General features: G+C 27.4%; 2 protein-coding genes and 1 long non-coding RNA gene across 4 annotated transcripts; 1 reads left to right on the top strand and 2 right to left on the bottom strand.

Annotated features, from left to right (window-relative positions):
• Positions 1-8351: 8351 nt before the first annotated feature.
• Positions 8352-14293, bottom strand: LOC132936010 (uncharacterized). The gene is made up of 5 exons (XR_009663383.1): positions 13765-14293; positions 10449-10653; positions 10276-10392; positions 10024-10132; positions 8352-9960 (listed from the first exon to the last, which is right to left on the bottom strand). It is a non-coding gene; the product is annotated as an uncharacterized LOC132936010 (long non-coding RNA).
• A 335-nt stretch (positions 14294-14628) lies between these two features.
• On the top strand, positions 14629-17090 carry LOC132936444 (uncharacterized). Of its 2 annotated transcripts, XM_061003176.1 has the most exons (7): positions 14629-14704; positions 15238-15331; positions 15628-15738; positions 15803-15994; positions 16062-16224; positions 16289-16377; positions 16439-17090. In XM_061003176.1, exons 1-7 carry the CDS (start codon positions 14690-14692, stop codon positions 16645-16647), a joined length of 873 nt encoding a protein of 290 aa, XP_060859159.1. In that variant the 5' UTR covers positions 14629-14689; the 3' UTR covers positions 16648-17090. The 2 variants fall into 2 exon arrangements, with proteins under 2 accessions (XP_060859159.1, XP_060859160.1); XM_061003177.1 differs by lacking the exon at positions 15628-15738.
• A 2933-nt stretch (positions 17091-20023) lies between these two features.
• Positions 20024-23912, bottom strand: LOC132934477 (uncharacterized). Its single transcript, XM_061000780.1, has 3 exons — positions 23596-23912; positions 21030-21696; positions 20024-20122 (listed from the first exon to the last, which is right to left on the bottom strand). Exons 1-3 carry the CDS (start codon positions 23910-23912, stop codon positions 20024-20026), a joined length of 1083 nt encoding a protein of 360 aa, XP_060856763.1.
• Between the last annotated feature and the right edge of the window lie 3627 nt (positions 23913-27539).

Here is a 27539-nt window from a genome sequence, read left to right as displayed (position 1 = left end):
CGACTACAGCGATTCCGCGCCACACACCGGCTTCGTGTTTAAGGGGGCTGGAGCATACCATATTTTAAGGAGTACTATTTAGGCAATTCATGTGACATATAAATTAATACTGTATCTATGCGTGGGTAGTAAATGAACATTAGTGTGCGTAATCCGTTATCGCGTTGGTCGCGCGAATTCTGCTAATTGCTAATTGCGTCTTCCCAGTTAGCAGTCTTTGTTATCATTCATACACGAGTATTCATAACAAAATAATAATGTAAATAATAATAATATTATGTAGTTTGAGGTTTGTCTGTGTCTCGCTTTTTTACTTCACTGTTTATTTAAACATTAATTATTACTATATTATTTTATTGCAATGAAGACTGCTACAGTACGGTATGGAATTAAATGCATTGTAACCTTATGTAATAATAAGATGTCAGAAAATCGACGTACTAGTTATTTCTCTTTTCCTAAAGATCCAATCAGGTAAAAAATTCAATATATAATATTTAATCTTATATAACAATTATTATAGATGTTCAATGTTTCCTAAATGATCTAAAGAATAGGCTCAAACCTCATGCTGAGCCAACATTATTTACTGGTACTTAGAATATAAATATCTAATCACATTTTTACTTCAGAAAATATCAAAACATACTATAATAATTATGTGTGTACCTATTTCATCAGTTATAATTTTTTATAATTATATTTAGGTATGACATCTCAGGATAAAATTTTAATCTTGCCATTGACATCAGATGATATTCCAAAAACATGTACTGTATACTATACACGCTCAACGTCTACTTCCCTGTACATCTAAATCAATATACGGCTTTTTCCCATATATGCAATTAACAAATGAGTATCTGTTAATATTTAAGCATATTAATGCATTTTAGTATAAAAAAAAAAGCCGGTAAAAGAAAAAAAACTGAATTTTTATAATTTTTTAACTACAATGAATAATTTTCGAGTTTTTGATAAATTCTGTCAAAAGTCGAACTTTAAATGCTTATATTTTTCAACTGTTATTGTCACAATATATCGGGAGTATTGTATTAATTTTCTAAGCTTTTTGACCCAACAAATAAAATTTTATCGATATTTATAGAAAAAAAAACTAAATAATTGAAATTTTGAAACTTTAAAATATCAATAAACAGCTCAAAAAGAGGCAAATTATTTTCAAAGTTGTATAGAGTATAGAAAATGCTAATATAAACATTCAGTGAAATTTTCAAGTATCTACAGTAACTATGATACTTATTCTTGATAATACGCACATTTGTATATGAATTTTTATTATGTAATTTATATTTTTTTTTTGCAATTTTTGATAATTTTTTAAGAATTGTTCATGTTGTAGCTTTTATTCAAAATTATAAAAATTTTAATACAACTTATATATTTTTATGAAAGGAAAAAAAGTCCGAGAAAAAATTATATAATACGTCATATTAATAACTAAATAGAAATAAAAATATTTTATTATTAAATAGTAATTTTTTCAAATACCTAATATGTTTTAATTGCTCTGTGCCTCTGTATACTCAAATTTACTTACTATAGGTACATGTGATAATTAATTTACATAGGTACATATTATAGTAAGTTATAATAATAATAAATAGTAAAATATTTTTTTGTTAACCTTTTACTAACTCATTTTAATATAATAATTTAATATACAAGTAATTTTAAAATACAATTTATTAATTATGATAATGGTTAGTGCATAATTAATAATTATGTAACATAATATACAATATACCTTCCTAATAAATTATTTTTTCCTAGAACTATCATTTACCAATTTTACAGTGACCTATATTCAAAAACAGTTTTACTTGCCTAGTTTCAGTAGTAAGTTCTATATTATTCACATCATCTATCAAAACATTTTCGGACACTAGTAAATGTGTTTTTTCCTGTTACAATTAAAATAAAAGAATAATGAATAAGTAGTGAATAATCTTCAATTTTTTAGAATATTTATATTATTGTAATTTTTATATCTGTTTATATAATTACCTGATCATCGCAGCTTTGATCTATGTCACTTTTTTTCAATCTTGATTGTAAATTGTTCAATCGATGTTTTTTTAACCTAGGTGCACTTAACTTACATCTAGCTTTTCGCCCAAAATGCCAGTCTTTACCCATTTTGTAAATTAATGAAAAAAAAGCACAAACCACCGGAAACTCACAGACAACTTTACTAATCAGAGTGTAGTGTTCAAATAAAATGATTCAGAGGTAGTATTATATTATATGTTGGTTGTATTCAATTTTGGAAAAATATTATTATTATTATTGATTATTATTGTTGCCTATTAATTGTTCTTGTATACCTATACACTAATCCTTATCTGCTAATTGTTTCCGAGAATCGCTGTCACGTCGAGTCGGGCAACCGCGCCGGAAACTACTCTCACACGCGCACGCACATGTCAATACATCGCGAAAAATGAAATATATTCTTGTTTGCATGACTATAAAAACTACTAAAAGCGGTAGTAAATTAATCATACTTCCCGAAGTCCGAGTGTAATTTCGAAAAAATGGTTGAATTTATAAACTTCTAGACTATGTTTCTTAGGAATCACTTTTTTTATTTAAAATCAGATGTGCCCAAAATAAATACAAATGTAATGCAATTATTTCATGGGATTTCTATAAAAAAAAAATGGTTATTTTAAGGTCATTTTAAATTGAAAAGTGAAAATCGACTTCCTAAGAAACCTAGATATTTTATCAATGAATTCAAACATGTATAAAAAATTTAAATCGGACATTCCGAAGTATGTGTAATTTACCACCGCTTATTGCTCTAAAACGTATGAAAAATACGTGAGCTGCAGCCCCCTTAATAACGCCTACTCCTTATCCTACAACGCCTAACCCGAAGATCAGTCGGGCTGAAGCTGAACTACGACAGTTCCTTTCAAGTTTGTCAGACCGTTTACTCTCGTATGAATCACCCGCTCCGCCGTTATATGTCACTCCTCCACCCACAGCCATTGCCACTGTTACGTCCCAACCGACGTCGATATATACATCAACGCAGAGATAGAATACGTGATGTACTAGGTATGATGAATGTTTATTAACGTAGTACAAAAATACATTGTTATAATATATGGTGTAAAAGAGTGGTGTTACGACTCTTTAAGATAGAATATAAACTGTGAGTGGTGTTACGACCTGACTCTGAATGTCCCTAACCGTCTGAAGAGCTCTTGTCCTGGGCTTCTATATATATGATTGTGTCCTTTGGAGTGGGTGGTTGTAGTAGTGGCTAAGCTCGGTCATGAGACAGAGTTCGGGTCTCGTATTTGGTATGCTGGTCGACTCGTATCCTGCGTATGGGCGTTGGCTTTCCAGGAAAGATACGTATGTGACGGCACCTTCTATAGTTTAATTGTTTTCTCTACGATTCTGCAACGACCTCCGCATGTTATACTATACTAATTGCCTTATTAGTTATAGTGTCAAATATTATTAGAAACATGCGGCGCGCTGTACATAGTTAATATATGACTACTTAATACGTGGGTACGTAATACCACCGTACCTGAAAATGCTACTGATCGAAATAGCGGCAACAAAAACAACAGCAACAGTGTCCGTCGACGAGCCGAAATCGACGACTGGGGGTCCATTATAAAATCTATTGAAAACGATTGTGAACTTTCGATCGAAATAATTGATTGATAGTTAATAAAATTAATAATAATTGATCGTTGTTTTTCGATATATGCACAGATATAATATACTTACTACTATACTAGATGCCCGACTCTATAATAGTCGACTGTTTATGGCTGTATGAAGTTTTGAAGCCAAGTTTGTTGGGTAATACTTACAATCTGTTATCAATATTATTGTGACAACATAAACATAATTACAAATTCATAAAATTAATGTAGTTTTCACTACAGTTGCTGTCTATATATTTTATTTAAATACTATTTTACATAATAATATAAAATATTTTGTACATAAATAACAAATAGGTAATAGGTCAGCGCTCAGTGGTTATGTTATTATATAAAAATAAATGGTTGACTCTGTCACTCCATGACTCAAGTTCTGTAGTAATTTTATTAACAAATAATAACAGACAATATTGTAAGCAATTTAACTAAAGTTTTTAAGTGCTTATTTGATATTTAGTTATTTTATAGTTAAAAGTCTTATTACCCTTATATTAGTTAAGGTATTAAATATTAAAATAATGAACTGTACAATGGGATAAAAATTATAAATCATGAATTATTTAATTTATTTATATAATATTATGTACATACAAAATTACATCTCATTTTATTGTATAATTTAAAAAAAAAAACAAATACCTACTAAATGATTAGAAAATAAAATCAGTTAATTAAGCATATACCATTTATTAATAGTATTTATAAATGCAGTGTATTGTTTACCAAATGAAAGTCTAACACTCGAATATCTATTTAAAAAATTGGTAATCAAAATCATTTTTTGAGGTCATTCTAAAATACTTGAATTGCAATCTATTTCACTCAAAATATTATGATCAAGACTTAATTTATTGCTACATAGATAAACAATTTTTTTTTAAATCAGACACATTTAAATTTGTTAAGTCATCTGTTAAATTTAATAGAACTGTATCTGTCTCAACCCTTTATAAAAAATGTCTTATGTTAGTTATGAAAAAAAAAACTTTTTTGAATTTATAACTGAAAAATAAATTACGAAATTTGAAAAAATTATCATGGCTATAAATAGCTCAAATAGAATAAAAATTGTTTTAAAATTTTACCATACATATAAAATACTAATATAAATATTTAGTGAATATTTCAAGAGTCTAGGAATATTCGTTTTGGAAAAATAACCAAATGTCAAAAATTATCAATAATTTACCACTGAATAAAAAATATTATAAAAATTATAAGTTCAAAAGCTCATAAGAAATGTATGTTCCGTTTAAGAAACATTTTTTTATTTTTATAGCTAAACAAACTTATGTAAAATCTTCTATCAATATTTTTAATCCTAGCTATGAAAAGAAAAACTTTTATGAATCTCCAACTGAAAATTAAAAAATTATTATAGCTATAGATACCTCAAAAAAAGACAATATTGAATGAACATTTTTCCACGTATGGAAAATGGTAATTTTAACATTTGGTGAAAATTTCAAGTATTTAGGATTATCCGTTTTTGAATTAAGACAAAATATCAAAAATTTATTCGGGAATATAAAGTAACATATATATATATATATTTAAAATTTTTTTTTTAAGGACTAGATGCCAGATGGTATCTTCTGTGTACATTTTTCTTTTCAAAAACATTTATAATTTATTGAAATAATGAGAAATATTAAAATTTGTATTGTTAGCCTTATGACTCATACATATATCCATAATCGTGATTTGCAATTTATACCTCGTTATAGTAATAATTATATTTTTGAGACGCAACGTCAATGAGCCATAATGTTCAATTATTATTTGTATTTCGATAAGTTGTCTATAAAATGTTTCTTAGAATCTATTGGTCATCTATTAGGCCACCATAAACATAAATGGATGATTGTAGGAAAGATTTGTCGACACTGAACGTGTAATAATTCGTATATGAGAACTAGCCAAGTTAGACCATAGTTTTTCAATATATTATCCTAAGTTATAATAAAAAATTATATTTCAAGTTGTTATAAAATATTTTATGTTGTTATTAATAAATTTCAGGATTGCCATTATTGAAATTGGCACCAATTTAGATCTTATTTATTTTTTCATTGAAGTTCACAACCAAGGAATATATCATACTACTGAACTTGGCTCTCATTTCTTATATATGTTTTATCATATGTTTTTGATCGGATATAATATATATTATATTGTGTTAAAGTTGTGGCGGTCTGGAAATTCTTTACGAATTGTCAAAAAAGATTGGTCTAGTTGCACCTTTTCTCACTCCAATGATTATTTATAAGTAACACAACGACATGGTCGACGGCCGAATGCATAACAAGTTGCCTAAAAAATGTTCCTTAGAATATATTAGTCATCTATTAGAACCCCTTAAACATCAATGGATGGTTGTAGGAAAAAGTCGTGTACAACCGTATATAAAATTGCCTATATTGACCCTTTTCTGCAATTATTTTCTATATAATATTTTCCTAATTTTGTTAAACATAAGAGTATTATTTAATATTAGAATTTAAAGGAAAATAGTTTAATTTATAAAATAATATGATCGCCATTTAAAATTTAAAATTTTATAAAACACAATTCATAATAAAATTAATAACACATAATTTTTCACCAATAGTATATAATTTAAAGGTAAATAGTTTGATACATATTATATGATCACCATTTAAAATGTAATGTTGTTTAGTTGTTTTGTACAGAACTGTTAACAAGGGTATTGAGTATCAATTATAGATTGGCAGTCAGGAGTTAGCAAAGCCAAGAAAGTTTACTGAGTGTCGGAGTAGCAGAAGTACTGTAATACATTACTACAACAATAATTTGGTGGTGTTCGAATCAATTGAATCGCTGATTAGGAATTATGAAAAAATCAATATCATTTATTGATACAATAGTTTGAAATATTTTATTGTTTTGATTAGGTTATTGATGAATTAAATGAACAAATAACATTTACAGCAAGAGGGCTGCTAAAGAGGTGCAGTGAGAATTTAAAAGTGTGCACTGTGTTCCCATCTAAACCGCCATTACCTATGGTTTACAATCATGTTTACCTTAGAATATAGTTGTTCATCATATAATTTATCAGACATTAGAATTACAGTATCATCTACAAAACAAATTCGTTTAGCATTTAGCTTTATGTCAAATAAGCTATTAATAAATAATATAAAGAATAATGGTCCTAGAACTGTTTCTTGCTGTACACCATAAGTCACTATTAAAGCATTACTATAGATACTATTTATTTTAACTAACCGAGTTCTGTTAATGAATCATAGATGTTATGAAATTGTCTTACAAATAATTATGAATTTGAACAAAATTAAATATAAACTTACAATTTTAAAATCTAATACTATAGCTTACAGACACAGCTTACAGAAAAAAAATTAATAATAAAATTGCAAATTATGAATTATTTTTTACATATTATCTTTTTTGTTGCAGCATGTAAAAATCTATTTAAGTTACCACAATTACATAATTACTGATTATACACTTTGACAAAGACTTACATGCATATTTAGATAATAATAAACTAATTTCAAAAATATTAACAGTAGTTTAAATCAAAATTGTAAATACAATATTATTATAAAATATCAACTTAAACAATTTAGGATATAATAAATTAAAAATAATTAATTAATACCTACAAATTAGTTTAATATTTTATTACTTTCACTTTTACATTTTTTTACACATAACATTTAGATTTTAATTTTACAACAATACAATATGTAAACATAGTTTAAAGTTAAAACACTCAGGAATTAAACTAAATTTATTGAAACTATGACAAAGATTAAGAAATATTTATATGCCTAAGTACTTGGCTTAAAAGTAATATCGAATTCTGCAATTGAAAATAATTATTTAGGATACTAACCTCAGAACTAACAAAAATTATAAAAACCATGATTTGAACATAATAATATGCGTCTAAACTTGTCTTAAAACTAATAACAGTGTATACTTGAGAAAATACTCTTCAGTATAGTAACCTATCATTTACATTTAGGAAATAACTAACAAACATTACTAATTCTAGATATTAAGGGGATTCGATACTGTGATTTTCTGTTTTTGTCTAACACACACGCGCCATAGGATTTTAGATGGGTTCTTTGCCAAACATACAAATTAGACAGAAAATCACCGGGTGGAATACCCTTCTTAATGGATAATTAATTTTTTGAGATTAAACATTTTAATTTTTTTTTTTTTATAATACTACAATAATTTAATTTTAGTACTTTACTACTATATGCAAATGTGGTTTAATGTAATGTTACGTTCCCCAAATTCTTGATTAAGCTTAGATTATTAAAACTATGACAAAGATTCAGCCATAAATGCATAATAATATATTTCTAAGCTTGTCTCTTAAACATAATTCAAACATTTCTACTCAGAACCATAATATTATTAGTATTAAATGAATAATTTTAAATTTTAACTAAAAATAAATCAATAATTAATTATAAATGGAGATTAATAATTTTAGCTACTATTATTAATTAGGTATAATATATATATATATATATTTTATTTAATGTTTATTGATTTTGTTACTTATAAAATATATTTTTTTATTATATAAACATTACATTTTATATTTTTAAAGTTTGCAAATTTAGATGTAATTGAGTTGTCTTAATTATTGATTAAGCTCAAACTTAAAAAACTATGAACAAATGCATATTTAAAAGAACTTGTATTGAAAATAATAATTTTAAAAATTACAGAATAATTTTAAATAAACTAACTCTTATTTAATATATATATATATATTTTTATAAGAAAATTTACAATCTCTACAGTAAGGCAAAATAAGTAAATACGATTCAGGAAAATAGATTATACATTGTGATGAGTTTGAGGAGAGCAGCCTGGGTGACACTATTATTTAGTAGTATATATTATACACCTATATAGGTTATTTAATATTTAGTTTAAAATTTGTATTAAAAAAACTTAAATAAAATTATTGAAACTATGACAAATTTTTGGATTCATGATTTGAATATTGTAATTTAATATTTAGCTTCCACATTTAAGATGTAATAGCTTAAAAATAATGAGCAAAATTAAAAATTACTATACTTTGTGTCATGAGAGAATACAACTATAATTCTCACTCTGTTTACATTACGTTTGACTGCCTTCATGCATAACAGCGTATTTATTGCATTTGCAGTGTATACAGTAACTGGTGATCACTTGGAAGAGGAAAATTGGCTTCGCGACTGCTCGAGTAAATCATTTGAAAGTGCAATGCAGCGATTGCATTTTCTCATGACGCGGAGTAAAACAACTAATACATATATATCTATGTATAGTAATTATAGAATTTCACTTTTCTATTTTACAGTATACAAAGTATGAAAGTTGTCATAATTAATAATTTAACAAAAACTATAAAACTATGACAACAATTTATGAATATTTAAATGTTTGTAAAATGCCTTTAACACAAGTATGATTGGAAATTGAATATAAGTATTACTTAGGTACATGGTTAAAATATATTATAAGGTCACCTCGAAGATCACTAATATTAAACAATAAATTACTTTATGTTAGTAGAAACTAACTAATGTTTGGCAATTTTTTTAAACATTATTGCATTATGTTAATTTAATTTAAATTTTACCATCAGTTATTGTATAAATAAAGTAATTTATTAAATAGAATTGTTTATTGTATTCCAAAATCTATCAAACTTTTTAGTTTCATTTTTAAATATATTCCTTATCTAAAAAATTAATATAAAAAATATAGTGGTTTAATTTATAATATTATAATAAATAATACAGTCTCCTAATTTATGCCACTTAAAAGTTATTGATAAAAAAATATAAAAAAAAACCCAAAGGGAAATTTTAAATTATTTTACTGGAGCTTATAAAAATAAAATTGATTACTAACTTTTAATTAAGTTTTATATAACTTTAGCTTTGTTTTGTGAATCCCCACTGTTTGAAGGATTATTATTATAGATTGTGGCTAACATAAACTACATAAACTTTTTTTTACACTGTTTGGAGTTTCTTGATCAGTTTCTTCTTTTTTTTAAACATCTGCAGATCCTTGAGTGAAGATATTGCCGTTCAACATCATATCTATATCGACAGCGCCTTTGTTGTAATCCTGTTGATTTTTATCTTCATCTAAAGGAGACTTCACTTGCTATTTTCTTGAGTCATGGATGGTTCCGATTTCATAAGTCTTCAGTTTCTCTTTCCTAAAAATAAAATAATATAATTAGGACATGATGATTAGTTAAAATATTTAGTTTTTCATTTACTCCATTTGAGCTTGATTGAGCTGGCTGATTATGGTCTTTCGCAATGTGATCTATCAAAGGATTTAGAACACACTTGGCATCTATAAAGTAATTTATCCTGTTGCTTTACCTTAATTAAATAAAATAATTAATATAATTAAATGAATATAAATTGAAAGATCAAATCAAAATTGTGAATTTCTATAATGAAATAACGTTAAAACATGGTAAGTCAAAAACGAAAAAAATCAACAAAAAAACTGTGGTATGTACCATGCATTTTATCGACGAATTTGTACCAAAATCCGAAGTCGTTGAATTCAATCTTATGATTAGAATAATTTCTATTGATCATGCTGGTTGAATTATAATTGGTTGTCGAAACGTCTACTGTTAACAAACAAAAAATGATTACAGGGAATCACTAGAAACTTGAAAGTTCTTACTTGGATACATTTTTGAGAAAAATGCAACCCCTGGGCTATTCTTGATTGAAAATGCCATACTAAATTCTCTTAAATATTGTCCTTTATCCAATACTTCATAGTACCGAATTGGCTCTCTCAATAACTTGCCACATTCCTTGGAGAAATACATCGGCCGCGGCATACACTTATGGCAAGTCACATGGTAACATGGCCTTGTGCGAATCTATATTTAAAAATACATACAAACCCATGAAACAGAGGATGAATCCCTTAAGAAGAATTGGTTTATTAAATTAATTAAATTAGTAGGTCACAGCACCAGCGCTTTTTGAGCCTGTGTGTTTGGTTGTCAGGAAAAGTATGTGATGATAACGGGAGATTTAAGAGTGAAGAATACAACTGATGTTGGAATTTGGAGTGAAACCTATTATAATGGATTTTGGTTAGTTGTTTGGTCCAATGTTTTTATTTTTAAGGCTTTGTGTAGATTCATTTGTGACGTACCGGGGCGCTCCAGGCTTAAATAACTAATAAGTTATGAATATAAAATGTAAGACAACATTTAGGGGGGGGGGGGGGGCTAGGATATACAAAAATAAAATTATAAATCAATTATTTGAATTTTTGTTAGGTATCAAGTTTTAAATAATAATCAAATAAATTATTAATTTTCCAGGAATTGATGTTATTAGTAGAAACTCGGAATCAAAAATAAAAGTAATTATGATATATATATATATATATAACTATCTTTTCCTAACGTAAAATAATAATTAATAATAATATTATTTGACATTTTTTATAGCTGAAATACTGCTACTGGTGTACACAAGTAGAATTAGTAGATTTAACATAGTCAATATGGTAATGAAAATATTTAACGTACTTAACTAGAAGGTACCTATTCTATTTTAAATAGTAATTTATCCAACACTGATGCTTGCACTATTGATTTTTCGTCCGATTGAAAGTGGGTACTGCATAGGTAGGTACACACATACCTATACTTATTACTAGAGAGGAGATTTATATGCGCTTAAAATCTTGAAAATAAGATGCTTCTATGCTCTATAATTTCATCAAAATATCTTTTAAATGCAAAAATTTTCTTTTATGAAAAAATATTCTTTTTTATAAAAATGTATTTAAAACTGGAAAAACAAATAAAAGTAACAGTTTATAAAAATAAACAGTTATATTTAATATATATTATGGTGATATACTGCCATACTGGTGTACCTATATTTAACTGTTGTAACACAAACTTATGAATTCAAAAAATAATAATACTAAAATAAAAAATAAAAATAATTGCATATAGTTCATTAACAGAATAACATTATGTATTCAAACTCAAACTTAAATAATTCAGCCAGAATTAATTCAAAAAATAATAATATTAAAAATAAAAAAAATATTGCATATAGAATAAACAAACAACAGAATAATATTATGTATTAAAATAACTCAAACTTAAATGATTCAGCCTTATGAACTCAAAAAATAATAAAAATAAGTTAAATAAAAATTTTTTTTTTATCTATTAGATTTTTATAAAATATTCAAATTTGAACCCAATATGGCAGTATATTCCTACAACATGTTTTTTACACAAAATATTCTTTAACCTTAAAGTATTCTTTTTTATGCGCTAAAATTATTTGTATATCGGTTCATAGGTAAATAAATTGTCAAGAAAGCTTATCTCTCAGTAAAGATATTATGTAAAAACATAAAAATCCGGTCTCTACTTACTTTCCAAATACAATATTAATTTTTAAATTTAAATATTTCATTTTATTATAATTAACATAGCAAATTGTACACTCAATAGACCACGTTTAGATCTGTTAGTTTAAAATTATAGTGAATTGAACTCTTATAAAATTTAGAAGTAAAAATATTATCTAGTGAACTTTGTACAATTTTAATTTTAAAACAGTTATGAATATTTTAAAATTGTAAATTGTTTGTGCATTATAAAATAATCATAACTTGCTTCAAAATTAAAATCTAAAAAAAAACCTATGAGGTTCACTAGATAATAATCTAACCTTTACATTTTATCAGATATCTATTCACTATGATGTTTTTAAAACTAACAGTTGAGTGTACGATTTGCTATGTTATGTGTTTGTAAGATAGACAGAACGTATGCGGGTGTAGTGCCCTTTTAAATAATAAATATGATGCACAATGACAGTTCATATACTTGGTCGCTAAAGGGACCCAGTGCCAGTTTTTCAAATTTTCCTCAATTCTATAAAATTTTAAAATTAAGTTTAATATTTTAGTTGTCGTCTTAATTATAATACTTATTTAGAAGGGGTTGATAACGTGTATTATATTGAGAAAAAAATTACTTCCTACAGACTGATCAAACTCTATTTTTTATTTTATTTCAAATAATGGTAGGTATAATATAATTCGTAAAAAATGATTATTAAAATGTTATTACAATTATTTTTGAAGACATATTATAAAGTTCAATATCTTAATATTTAATATTAAAAAACTGAGTTTGATGCGGCCTGTAAAATATTACCTTTTAGTTGTTTAGTCTCGTGTTTGATAAAAAAATATGGTTGATTCTACAGAACAGGATCATTATTCCCATAAAGCCTATTTTTGGGTACAAAATTACATTGGCACCGGACGCCTTTATATTATGATTAAGAGGATGTGATACCTGCATGGGTTGTCTCCGGCTTACAAGTGCGTAAATTCTACGCTCAGCAGAACACGTGTAGCTCAGTTAGTTTAAAAATTAGAGTGAAATGATCTCTTATAAAATCTAAACTTAAGGTTATTATTTAGGCAACCTCGTGGGCTTTTTATTATATTTTAATTTTAAAGCGAGCTATGAGTATTTTAAAATTGTAAATTGTTTGTACATCTTAAAGTAGGTACTCATAACTCGCTTAAAAATTAAAATATAATTAAAAGCCCACGAGGTGGCCTAGATAATAATCTTACCTTAGGCCCGATTTCACCAACACAGTTAATCACGGTTAAAGTTAACCGGAGTTTTAATCGGCCGAATTTGGCTGGTTAAATATCTGTTATCAGCCGATTAAACGTTAACCGTGATTAACTGTGTTGGTGAAATCGGGCCTTAGTCTGACTTGAGATTAAATAAATTAACAGAGCTACAAGTGTTTTGCTAAGCGTACAATGTGCTATGTTACGCACTTGTAAGACGGAGACAACACGTCATGAGGGTATCATGTCCTCTTGACGCCTATTAAATAAAAAATTAATAATATTATAAAATTATAATCGTGAATGTATCATCGATATAATTAATAAACAAAACAAACAAACGAATAATTACCTGTGATAAATGTCCAGGGAAAAATAAAAGTAGGCAGACAATTTGAGCGTTGTAAACAAAATAACGATGACGTGTTACGTGAATTCCGTCGCAGCCAAAAATAACCAACACCCGAGGACGGACGTTCGAATTACGAGACGAGAGGTTCGCCGTTACTTCAAGTTAAAATGTAAACGAACGAAAACGCGATGGAGAAAACGAACACCGACGGAACGCAGTCGTCATACACAGGTCACGGACGCGAAACGGTTAACGATAAAAAAAAAAACTAGAAACAGCAACTACAGGAGAAACGAAACAAGAGCGGCTAGCCTACGATTAGGTAGTATCAGTATCAGTTAACTATCTATTCTGTGATAGTATACCGTGGTAACGAGTATACGTTGTATCGACCGGCGGTCGCGTCCGCTACAACACCAGCTCCACCAACACCACCACCCCTGGGTTGTACTGTTTGTACGACGGATTTCGAGTGACAAGCAAACCGGCGTCGGCCGTCGCCAACAGTGAACGATCGAACGCGGGAACTCACAAAGACACATCAAACACCGACGACGGGCAGCGTCAATTTGTCGTGATTGCAACATATTTTAGATTTGTTGGTTACAGTACGAACAGTAAAGGCGGGTTCACTACTGCCCGCGTCTTGTCGTGTCGTGTAAAATACTTTTTTCTGATTGGCTTACCAAAATGTGGTTGTAAAAATATGATCGTGTCGACCAACACGATACCGCGAATACCGCGAAGTTGAATATATTCAACTTTTGATCGTGCTGGTCACAATGGTCACGATGTGGTAGTGCGATTTAATGTTATCTATTATATTTTGATAAGAAAAAAATGTATAATAAATATTAAATATTACTAACTATAATTTTAAATTTATTAAATATATTATAGGTACATTGAGTCAACACTCAACAATATGAGCTATGTAAAAGTAAGATATTGTATCTATCTGCGTTTGTTTTGATTTATAGATTAGGACAACATCATGAACTAACAACTGTCATACTAAAGTTCAAATATACTAAAAATATAATATATTAACTTTAACATACCATAACATACTATATTATGTAGTGCACTAATATACTACTAATAATTCATTGAATATTATTTATTTATGAACCCATAGGCATGTGCAGACTTCATTGGCAGAATATGCATATTAAAAATGTGTTCCTTCTTTCTAAGAAGCAACAAAAAAGTTCAGTTATAAAATTACAGTAATGTTAATGATAAATAACATTAATATATAAATTTTTATAAGAAAAAAGTATTCATATCCTTTGCACACAACAATGTATATACATACTAAATATTAATACCTACGTATCTTATATTAAATCTAAATTGGTACAAAACTATAAAATATATTGGTAGGGAGCTAATGTAACCCGTAGGTACTGATAAACAGTAACTAAATAGTAAAATACTGTATTATAGACATTTCAAATTTGATATATTTAGGGACGATTGTGTGCTGGGTGTATGATATTTGTTGTACAAAATAGCGTACACAAATGTAGTGAAAATCATTTAAAAGAAGATACGGCTGCAGGAAGTATGTTTAAAATACTAGTTGGTTAAATTTAATTGAGACATAAATTAAACTGGTATGTCAACAACGGTACAATTTTAGGATCGGTTCACCCACCCCTACTTTTGCCCATCCTAAATTAACCACTTTTTTGGTGTGCACAGGCACATAACTGGTGTTTTGACTTAGTGCCTTTATATTTCTGATGAGTATCAAAAAGTTGTTGACTCACCTATTTAACTTGTAGATACAATTTTTATATAAATTAACACAAACAATTACAATATTTTATTTTATAATATTTATGTATTTTCAAATAGAAGTAAACAAGTATAAGTTGATAAAGTCAAAGGATGATGAACCAAACATAAATAATAGTTTGAAAACGGTTAATAAGAAACTACTTAAAAATACAAATTCTTTAGAAATTAGTAATATTTTTTTTAATACTAATAGTTTAATAGTATGATAGTACTGTAAAAACAATATGTTTAGGTGATTTTAATGATGTGTCGGCTGAGAACTATAAAAAGTCTGAAGAGGAATGTGTTGCTAAAATTGATATGCCAAAACTCATTGAATTAATTGAACCATGTGCACCACTCTGGAACTTCAAATTGTCACTGAGTGAAAGATCTGATACGATCAAGAGTAATCTGTGGAATAGTATATATGTAAATTTTAATGGCAAACCTAAAAGCAATTAGACAATTTATAAAATCCAATTACTATTATAATTGACTTATTTAAATAGGAAAATATTCAATTCCTGCATTAAAAAAAAGTTGGAAGTACTTAAAAAAAAAGTACACTAGGGAGAAAAAAATTGCACCATCTGGCAGTGCATCTATAAAAAGAGAGTGGCCTCATTTAAAAAGTTTACAGTTTTTAGATGACGTAGTATTATGTCAAAAGCGGTAAATATCAATTTATTAAAAATAAAATATAATAATTTTAAATTTGTTATATTATATTTCATAGCACTACGGATAGTATTCCTAGTACTACGGGTAGTATTCATAATACTAGCGAAGAATTTGATATAGATGAACCTTCAAAACGGAAAAAAAGTATGTATTATATGTTATAAAGATTATTATCTATATTAATTGTAATTATTTTGTACATTAGAATCATTAATGGGAGATCATATGTCAATGCTAATTGATGAATTAAAAAATAGCAGGCCAATTCCTCCAACTTCCCCAGAACCTGAACAATTCAATGAAGATAGAGATTTTTGTGCATATTTGACAAGTATTATGGTAGGCATGCCAAGAAATGCTAAACTCAAATTACAACGTAAGATCATTAACATGGTAATTGAACAAATTGAATAGAAACAATTTAAAATTTACCTAAAAATAATTATATGAATTTATTTTGTTTACTATGATATTTCTTTTATTTAAGGAAGTTCTTTATTAATTTTGTTTTTATACCTAAAAGTAATTAGGTGAATTTATTTTGTTTAATATGATATATCTTTTATTTAAGGAAGTTCTTTATTATATTTTGTTTTTATACCTAAAAGTAATTAGGTGAATTTATTTTGTTTAATATGATATTTCTTTTATTTAAGGAAGTTCCTTATTATATTTTGTTTTTTTTACCTAATGTTGAAACTGTTGTGTTAAATGTTAATGTTATTATATATAGTTGTATTGAAACAGTACGGCTTCTTCGTTGGAGAAATACTCGGTTAATTTAGTCCTAATATCTTTTGCATTTTGGTTATAAGAATTGGAACCCATTTGCAAAACAGGCATTAAACCTGGAACTTGATTTTTTCTTATATGTTTTGTACCGTTTACGAGAATCCATGTTTTAAATTTTCAATGCATAAATATAAACAATGTTTAACTAGGTACCTACAATAAATTTGAAAATGTTCAAGATTTTCGTAAATGTTGTTAAAATTTTTATTTTAAATACTTTTAGAAAACATCTTTCATATTAGGGATATTTAATATTTATCAACTGCTGTTATAAAAAAATATGAGCAACCTTGTATTACATTTCCAGGCCCTTTTGAAACAACGAGTACAATTTTATTGAAATTTGTTGAATAAAAACTAAAAAGAAAGAACATTTTCAAATGTCTATAAACGAAACGAGTCAAACTATTTTGAAAATTGTATCATTTACTTTAAAAATATAGAATAAACATTTGATAAAAATGCAAGGACAAAGGTTAATAGTTTTTGAAAAACGACAAAATAAGATAATCGTTGAATGAGAATTTGTTAATTCAAGGATGAATATCCAATGTCTAACTTCAAACACACGTAATAAAAATGAATTTCTCTTTTCCGTAGACTTTTTATGTTTGTTAAATGTAGGAAAACATTAGTATGAACTTCAGTACTCTTGTATGAAAGTTTCAAATTATAAAATACATAAAAAACTTTTTATAATTCTCGTATTCGAAATAGTTTGACAAGTTTCGTAATTTTGATGAATTTCGTCAACATTTTAACTTCAGACGCTCATACAATTTTACTATAGATTTTTTAATTTACACTAACAACAACATATGAGAACCGTTCACCGTTGTATTACATTTTTGACCATGTGAAAAGTTTTTATCGACAATAATTAAAAGATAACTATGTTTAATATTTATATATTTTTTAGAATTGTCGATTACAGTATGAACAGTTATATGTCTTGTACAGTTTATGAGAGTCCTTGTTTTAAATTTTCATTACGTAGATATAAAAATTTAACAATTTATAAAATTTTAACTACAATAAATTTGAAAACGCTCGAGAGTTTCATAAATGTTTAAGTACTTATAAAAAAAATATTACATATTATGAATCTTTATAGGCTAACCTAACCTAACCTGGTGACCGCATATATTCACAAAAATCCAATATTGTAAAAATATGAACTTCAAACGCACATAAAAACTAAATTTGAAGTTCTTGTAAATATTTTTTTTTTTTGATAAAGTTAGAGAAACTTATGAGTAATCTTGTATTAGATTTTTAAATCTTAGATTCAAAAAGAAAATTTTTTATGCATTTCTAAATAATTTGCACATTTTTGTGAATTTTACGCGTTTTGTCAAGTTTTGAACTTTAAATGCTTATAAAAAAAATTGTGACCATAGATTTTTAATATTTTTCAATTATCACTTTAACAATTTATTATGAGCCTTGTATTAAATTTTATAACTGTTTTACCCAACATATAAAATTAGATTGACATTCATACCAAAAAAAACTAAAAAAATTGGAAACTGAAAATGTCCTTAAACAGTTTAACAAATCAAAATATTTTGAAAATTTATCGTGTATAGAAAATGCTAATTTAAACAACCAGTGAAAATTGCATGTATATACGGTCATTTGTTTTAGAGTTACACCAGTACCAAAATCGATTTTGTCAAAAACCGAATTTACGTAAAAATTCCCGTTTATACTTAATTTTTATGTTTTTCCCGGCGCTTTTAAAAACTATTGGGAATTTTAATTTGTTACCTCCCAATTGCACCAACTAGATTCACTTTATTAAAAATACTCAGTAGTTTTTAAAAGCACCGAGAAAGACATCAACACAAATTAATGAGAAACTAGAATTTTTACGCAAAATTGGTTTTTGAAAAATCCATTTATCTACACAAAAAAATTTTCAAAATATTTTGATTTGTTCTTATAGGTAGCTGTTTATGGCCATTTTCAATTTCCAATATTTTTACGTTTTTTTCTATAATTGTCAATACAATTTCAATAGAAATTATAGGCACGTATACGTATTTGTATTTGTCTTTCTATACTAAGCTATATTACAGAGCCTGGGCATAAGCGAGTTAAAAAATTTAAGTTAAGTTAAAATTTAAGTTCATTTTAACATTTTAACTTAACTTTTTTAAATTTAATATTCATTAACTTAATTTTTAACTTAATTGATTTTTGGATTCTGAGCGAAGCTTACAATAGTTTTTGTTTTTTTTTTATCCTACACACAACATTTCTACCAGAAGGAGTGCTTTGATTTCAATATAATATGTATACTATATTATAGTACCTTATATTTTAGCAAATTGAATCAAGTTGGTACAAGAGGTCATTTCTCAATATTTATTTAATGCCACAGGAAAAACTGCCGACAAATTACAAAAAACCGCTAAACATGGGATTTTAATTTCTTACGCTTTGTTTATCACCATAACAACGAATAAAAAATTATAATATTATAATATTAATACAACTTACAGGCTATATATTATAATAAATAATAACATTATAAAAATCCAGACTGACAAACGGTCTCCGCTCAGAATTGTTTTTCTTATACAATGATATTATATCATTGAATTCAAGTTTAATACAATCCATTATACATTGACCCACTTGTAACCTACTGTAAAGCAGAGCGACATCCACTTACCAGCTTTTTTTGATATACCTAAACTTAATAAATAACGAATTACTTTTAATCAAATCCAAATTACATTAATTTATAAATAATTAAATAGATAAATACATATATTAGCTAAATATCTATATTTATATTTTATAATATCCATATAATACCTATTATACCTATTATATTATACCTATTTATACCTACTACAATTGAGAAATCAATTTATATAAAACTAGTTGATCCCGTGCACTTCGTTGCATATCCGGTCCGTGTCCGGTCCGTATCCGTACCGTCCGGTCCGTGTCCGACGTTTTTACATTGTATGGCTTAAATTTAATGTTATCGTTTACACTTGTCCGTTCCGTACCCGTTCCGTGCCCGTTCCGTATCCGTCTCGTCCGATTCTATTTGTTCAAAACTATGTTTTGTCGGATGGCACTGATACGGAGACGTATTTTCGGTACATATAAGTACAAGTCAAGTATTAGATACGGTATTTTGAATACTTTTTACAAGTATTCTGAGTACAGTATTCGGAATACTTTTTTTCTTATATAGGTATACTTGTATATATTACTAATTATTACTTATTAATTATATTAATTTGAATATAGCTAATAGTTAGCCAGATGGGCGTGTATTTCAATAATGCTCATTTTTAAACACAGAATTGAAAAAAATAATATTTTTGTTATTGAAATCTAAATCTACTAAAAAAAAGTATTCGAAAAATATTTGGAATACTTTTTGTGAAGTATTTTGAATACTTAGGAATATTATTATCATAAAGTATTCTACCCAAGTCTGCATGAATGTTTGTTTTATTATTCCATGCACGGAATGTATTTTATAACGTAAATATAGGTAATTATAATAATAATATGTATTACATTCAAAATTCAATAAATCAAGTTTAATGCCATGTGTATTTTTTTCCAAAACAAATCATATCAATTCAAATATAAATACAATTGAATTAATAATATATGTATATTATTTCAAATAATATTTTTAGTTAAATAATTATTGTACACTATTTTAAATTAGTTTACTATATAGTTAATAATATCAAAGTATATAAATGTATGTAAATCAAACAAAATACACTTAATTAAATTTTTTCATTTTGCCACGGCACTGAACCAGCTGAGGAATTAAAAAAATGTTTGTATAGTTCTCGAGTTGCAAATGCTGCTCGCCCAGCACCACCTCCTTGCATAGGTATATCATTCAAAGTTATGTTTGAAGTTGGATCATTCATATTTTGAAAATTTTCAGTGACACTATTATTATATTTTTTTATGAAATTATGAAGAACACATGTTGATAAAATAATATAATCCACATTTTCTGGCTTCGATTGTATCCTCCTGTTATAAACACGAAACTTTTGTGCTAAAATCCCAAAGCAATTTTCCACTACTCTACGAGTTCTACAAAGACGATAATTGTAAATTCGTTTTAAGGAATCATCTAGTTGCTTCCCTGGATATGGTCGCATCAAGTACGTTTTCAGAGGAAACGCTTCGTCTCCTAATATAACGTATGGAGCAGAAATGGTGGTTCCAGGTAAAAATTCATCTTTTGGAATATTTAACGAACCATTTTCTAACGATTTTCCCAAGTTAGAGTGTGCTAATATTCCGCCATCACTGTTTTTTCCATAAGCGCCCACGTCTACGGCTATAAAATTGTACTGTGCATCAACTAATGCAAGTAACACGACAGAAAATGTTTTTTTATAGTTAAAAAAATGTGAACCAGTATTTGGTGGTGCTTGAATAGTGACGTGTTTTCCGTCCAACGCACCTATACAATTCGGAAAATTCCAATTGGTCCAAAAATCATTTGCAATTTGTTTCCATCTTTCTTCTGTGGGTTGTGGCATTACTTCTGACATTAAATTTGTTACTATACTTTTACAAGTTTCAATTACAATTCTATAAACAGTTGTATGACCTAGACGATAACTAAATGAAATTGTCGTGAAGGAATCTTCTGTAGCCAAAAATCTGAAACATCAAATATACCTATAATTTTTTAATTACATAACAATTATAAGAAAATAGTAAAATGATAATTTAATAGTTCGTTTTAGTTTATAAATATTATGATTTAAATTTAAGTGTAAATATATGAATAAATACGTAATAAAAATATTTTCTTTATGATATTATTGATGTGTAAAATATAAAATAACGTATTAAGTAAGGCCCGGAATTATGTGTTGGTACTAAAACAGTAAAACATACGAAATATGACATATTATAAATATATAAATGTATAAATTATACATTGGTTATCATTCAAATATGCAAAAAATATACAAAATAAAACTATGTATTCCGGATCTATTGACTATAATTCAAAATTGTAACTTATGCATATAAATCCGGGCCCTAGTAATAAGCATGTAAATATTATCTATTTTGAACTTAATATTATTATAATGAAATACACTAGTTGTTTTATTATTATAGTATCAACATGTAATTATAGGAAAAATTTGCAAAACTCGTTGGAACAATATCCGAGATAATTATCGAAAATCCATAAAAAAAACAACAAGTGGGCAAGCCGCTAAAAAAGTGAAAAAATATAAATTTGATGACCAGCTACAATTCTTAAAACCACATCTACAAGAAAGGGACACTTTGGGAAACATAGAAGATTTAGTTGGCAATGAAGACAACGTAGACATTTTCAATGACAACGTGGACGAAAATGAAAATGAAAACGCTACAGTTCAAATTGATGAGAACATGAACGATATAGATGGTGAGCAATCGCAAAATGTTGAACAAACCCGGTCGTCTAAGCCAGTTCAAAAATTGGTCCAAAAACGTTCAATAATTAAAACACCAGATTCGGCTTCAACCACGTTGATGAAATATATTATGCAAAAAAAGGAAAATAATATGTCCAATTTCGCTCAAAATAATCCAGTTGATGCTTTTTTGGCAGGCTTCTCACCAACACTTAAGACATTTACACCGTATTATTTAAACTTAGTGAAATCCAAAATATTTTCAATAGTCCAAGAGTATGAAATGAAAATGATCTTAGACGAAGAACAGAAAAAAAAATCACATACAGTGCCATATTTTACTGTACCATCGCCAACATATCAGCAATTTAATCAAAATATTATTCCAAATGCAGCTCAAAACAACCAATACGTACAAGAACCAAGAGACATGACATCTACATCACACTACCTGTCCTCACCGCCATCTCCACAATTTTCTAAAAAAAATGCTCAAAAAAATGCCTATATTCAAGTGCCAACAAATGCAATGTCACCAAATAAATCGTATTGTTCATCTGCGCCACCATCCCCTGCAGATTTAAGTGAAAATATTTCTTTAAATGCTACCCAGAACCTTACCTATAAAATTCAATCTCAAAACAACCAATACGTACAAGAACCAAGAAACATGACATCTACATCGCACTACCTGTCCTCACCGCCATCTCCACAATTAACTCAAAAAAATGCTCAAAACCATCCCTATGTTTAAGTGCCAAAAAATACATTGTATTGTTCATCTGCGTCACCATCCCCTGCACATTCAAGTCAAGATATGTCTTTAAACGCTTCTCAGAACTTTGCCTATAACATCCAAGGACCTACAGACGTAGAAGTATACACAGATATTTACAAATAATTTAATATTAAAATGTTAATTTTTATATATTAGTTGTATACCAACTACATTTTTTTTAAATTTACTATGAAACTATTCAACATTTGTTAATACTATACAAGACAAAATTTATTTTAAAAGCAATTCATATTATTTTATTAATTTTACAAGAAAAAATTTATTTTAAAAGAATTTAAAATTTGTTAAGCATAATTAAATTTACAAAAATAAATTACCATATACATATTAAAATTGTACACGTACCTTAAACAAACTGCCAGTCTTTCTCTTGGTGTTATGGCCTCTCTCCAAAAAGTGTCTTGTTTTTTAATATCATGTTCAATTTTATGCAACAATACGTTGAAACTGTATTGTGGCATTCGAAAATATTCAAAAAATTTCGTTTCATGATCCACTAATTCTTTATATAAAGTGGCAAATTCTCCTTCTGTTTTTATTTTTTTCCATACGTCGTGAACCCAAAGTCTTTTTTGTTTTGTATTATTATTTATTTTTTCTTCTTCATCTAGTAACAATGCTAGGACGGCTATATCTTCTATGTCATCTAAGTTCTCAGCCATATTTCCGCTCAAATAATTGATTATAACAGTTAGTAAAAATAGGTATGAAAATTAATTAGATTTATAAATTGTAATTTAATATTAATTATTAACTATTAACACAAACTATTAATACAACACAAAATGAAAAGTAATATAGGTACAAACGTGTACTTCGTACAGACGTATAGTACTATAATGAAGTAAGTTAGTTGGTATGAAAAAGCTTAATAATTTTCACTGATGTCTGATACTGAACGGACATCACGGATACAAATCGGTTAAGTGTAAATACACTTGCACTGAGACTGAACGGACGGTGCGGATACGGAACGGACACGGAACGGTTATGTGTAAATAGACCTTAAATGTACCAACTCTTTATGACTCAAACTTTGTTCAATTCGTTATCTAATATTCGGTGTATGATGTTCTAGATTTATCTTAACTTTTCTGTTGCCCAGAATAAAAATTCTAATTCGCAGCAGTATATTATCATTAATTATCAGGTAGGCAATCTACCTGTATTAGATCGCGGACCCCGTGCTGTTTGTACGTACGTGTATATAATTTAACTCTAAAGTATCAAAGTTATACCGAGTTTATCGTTTTTACCTAATTCCACCTACGGTGGATTAATATAATCAATTAATACAAAATCCTAACCAAACCGTACTAAAATCCGATGAATAAAAAAAAAACAAATTTAACCCTTTTTAAATTAGCCTATCTTCTACACAGAGGTCTAATCTATACAAAAACATTCATTTTTTCTATACTTATTATATAAACAGGAGTTGTTAGTTGACGTTGTTGAGGGTAATCACTGGAACTACTGAACCGATTTCGAAAATTCTTTCACCAATAGAAAGCCACGTTCTTTGCGAGTGTCATAGGCATAAATTAATAAAGTCCAACCCCAGGAGGTGCTCAAACAGGAATTTTGAGATTTACGTTGGAAATTTTTGTTTATAAATGGTTGCTATTGGATATAGGAGAAATAAATAGTAGAAATTAGTTTTATTATTTTATTGGTTGCCATTGGTTATCGGCAGATCAGGTACAAGCACGCCGGGATAGTCAAATTGCACTTATTACCTAAAAAGAAATGGTCGAATTGCACTTGTGTTCAAAAAAGGTAATGGTTAAACCTAAGTGCTGTTCGACTAAAATAAATGTAATTCGGCCATACCCAAGAATGCATCAAGTCGAATTTTAACACATTGACTATATATAGTATACTATATATTGTATACAAAGGTGACTTAGTTCCACTTATAGCTGCTGATATCTACTTGATATGCTGTCGCACATTGTCCGTGATCTGACATATACCAGGCTGTCTGAGTTGCACTTACTGTAACAAGTTACGCCCAAAAAGAGTTGAACAATCGAAATTTTTTTAAGATTTTCACTTTTAACGGGCAACGAAGTGCGCGGGATCAGCTATAATAATATATTTTTGTTTATTGTAAGGTTGCTATTGGTCATGATTGAATAATGAATATAATTTTAGACCTTTAACTATATAGCTTAGTAAAAATGATTTTCCTAAGACTAATTTTTCGACACATGTACATCTTAATATCAACGCGTATTAATAAAACATTCGTAATTACGTACGCACTTCGAGGGGTCTGCAATCCACAATATATATATATCATACAATACATACAAGCGTGTCTCTCGGGTAATTATATATTCATAATGATCGATGAAAATGTTTAAGTTTTGAACATCATTCACCGATTATTAAATAAACGAATTGAACAAAGTTTGAATCATATAGCGTTGGTACATATTTTAACGAGCAACGAAGTGAACGAGATCAGCTATAATATAATATATATTTATATTATATGCAATTAATGTGTTTCTGAGTTATTGAACTTTTACTTATAAGTTATAATATTGCGAATGTATTTCACCTGAGGTAACTTTGGCCCGGGCAAGGCCGGGTGGGACAGTTAGTATATATATATATTGACAAAAAATAATAATACAAATCAACAAACATGCCCGATTATTTTGTAGTTAAAAATTTATAAAATGTTCAACTTTTATAGCTAAGGATTGAAAATTTCAAACAAGGCTCCACGTAAATAGGTTATATATAAATTACTTTATTCACAATAATATCATCAAATATACTTAGTAATATCATAGGCTGACTGACCGTTTTCGTTCAGAATCGTTTTTCTTATACAATGATATTATATCATTGAATTCAAATTGAACACCATCCGTTACAGTGACCCACTTGTAAACTTTTGTACATCAGAGCAACACCCTCTTACCCACCTTTTTTTAGTTTTATTTCGCAAAAACTAAGAAATATTAATGTTGGGTTCTTCATAAGTTGTTCTTACAGAAATATAAAAATAATGAAAATATATTATATATATATCATCACATATTCATATTTTAGATTCTGAGTGGAGTGATGAATGTATTGATTTCACAATATTGAATGTTTTTTTTCTGTCTTTTAATTCTTAATTAGCTATACAATTTTAAAATGTTATAAATTTTCCACTACTTAATAGTTTGTACACTTTCAATTTGATGAATTTCGTTCACATTTGAACATAAAGCGCTTAAAAAAATTAAACGTGAATATGTATTTTCAATATTTTTCAACTGCTGTTGTAACAATAAATCAGGAACCTAGTATTTAATTTTCAAGCTTTTTGACCCAACAAATACAATTTTATTGAGATTTATAGAAAAAAAAACTAAATAAATTGAAAACTGAAAATGTCCGTATGCCGCTTTAAATTTTAAGCTATAGCCAATTAATTAGAAATTAGCTATTTCAAGCTATTGGTTTTTGAATTAAAACAAAATAAGAAAATTGCTACATGAGAAATCAAGTAAATACCCAATATCGTAAAATTTTCAAAACTTAAAACGCTCATAAAAGTTTAAGTTGACTTTCCTGTAGAGATTTGGTTTTTGATAAAGGTAGACAAACTTATGAGAAATCTTTTATTACATTTTCAAATCTTAGATTATAAAAGAAAAGTTTTTATGAATTTCTATCTCAAAGTAATTTGCACATTTTTGTGAAATTTACATATTTTGTCAACATTTGAAGTTTAAATACTTATGAAAAAAAATTGTGTCTAGGTATGTATTTTAAATATTTTTCAACTACTATTGCAACATCATATTATAGTCTTGTATTATATACTTTCTTTATTTTTATATAATTTTAGAAACTTTGTTAGAAATCTAAATTTGTATAGGTATTTATAAACTCGTAAAATCCAATTTGTATTTTTATATTAGACGTAAAATGAGTAGGTACCTATACTTACTTCGGTACAAATAGTATATGACATACAGAAATATACGATGTACATTTATTCAGTACAGTTTCTGTAAGTAAATATCCGTAAAAAGAAATATTACCTATCAGTCTTGCTTTTAAAATTCAGACAAGTATGACTTGATAATGATTTAAACATAGAAAAAAAATGTTGTAATCCATATGGATAAATGTGAAATTTGGTTTGATAAAAAACAATATTAATTTTTTTAATTATTAATTTCGGATATTTATAGAGTAAAGAGATGCGCTTGATTTCGAGAGTTTCCCGTGTTGACTTATTTGTAGGCAGTATCAAAATTATTTTCGTAGTTCAT

The sequence above is a fragment of the Metopolophium dirhodum genome, chromosome 1 (assembly GCF_019925205.1).
Source record: "Metopolophium dirhodum isolate CAU chromosome 1, ASM1992520v1, whole genome shotgun sequence".
Lineage (NCBI taxonomy): Eukaryota > Metazoa > Arthropoda > Insecta > Hemiptera > Aphididae > Metopolophium > Metopolophium dirhodum.
The sequence above is the reverse complement of the archived record's forward strand: the minus strand, read 5'-3'. Positions and strand labels throughout refer to the sequence as shown.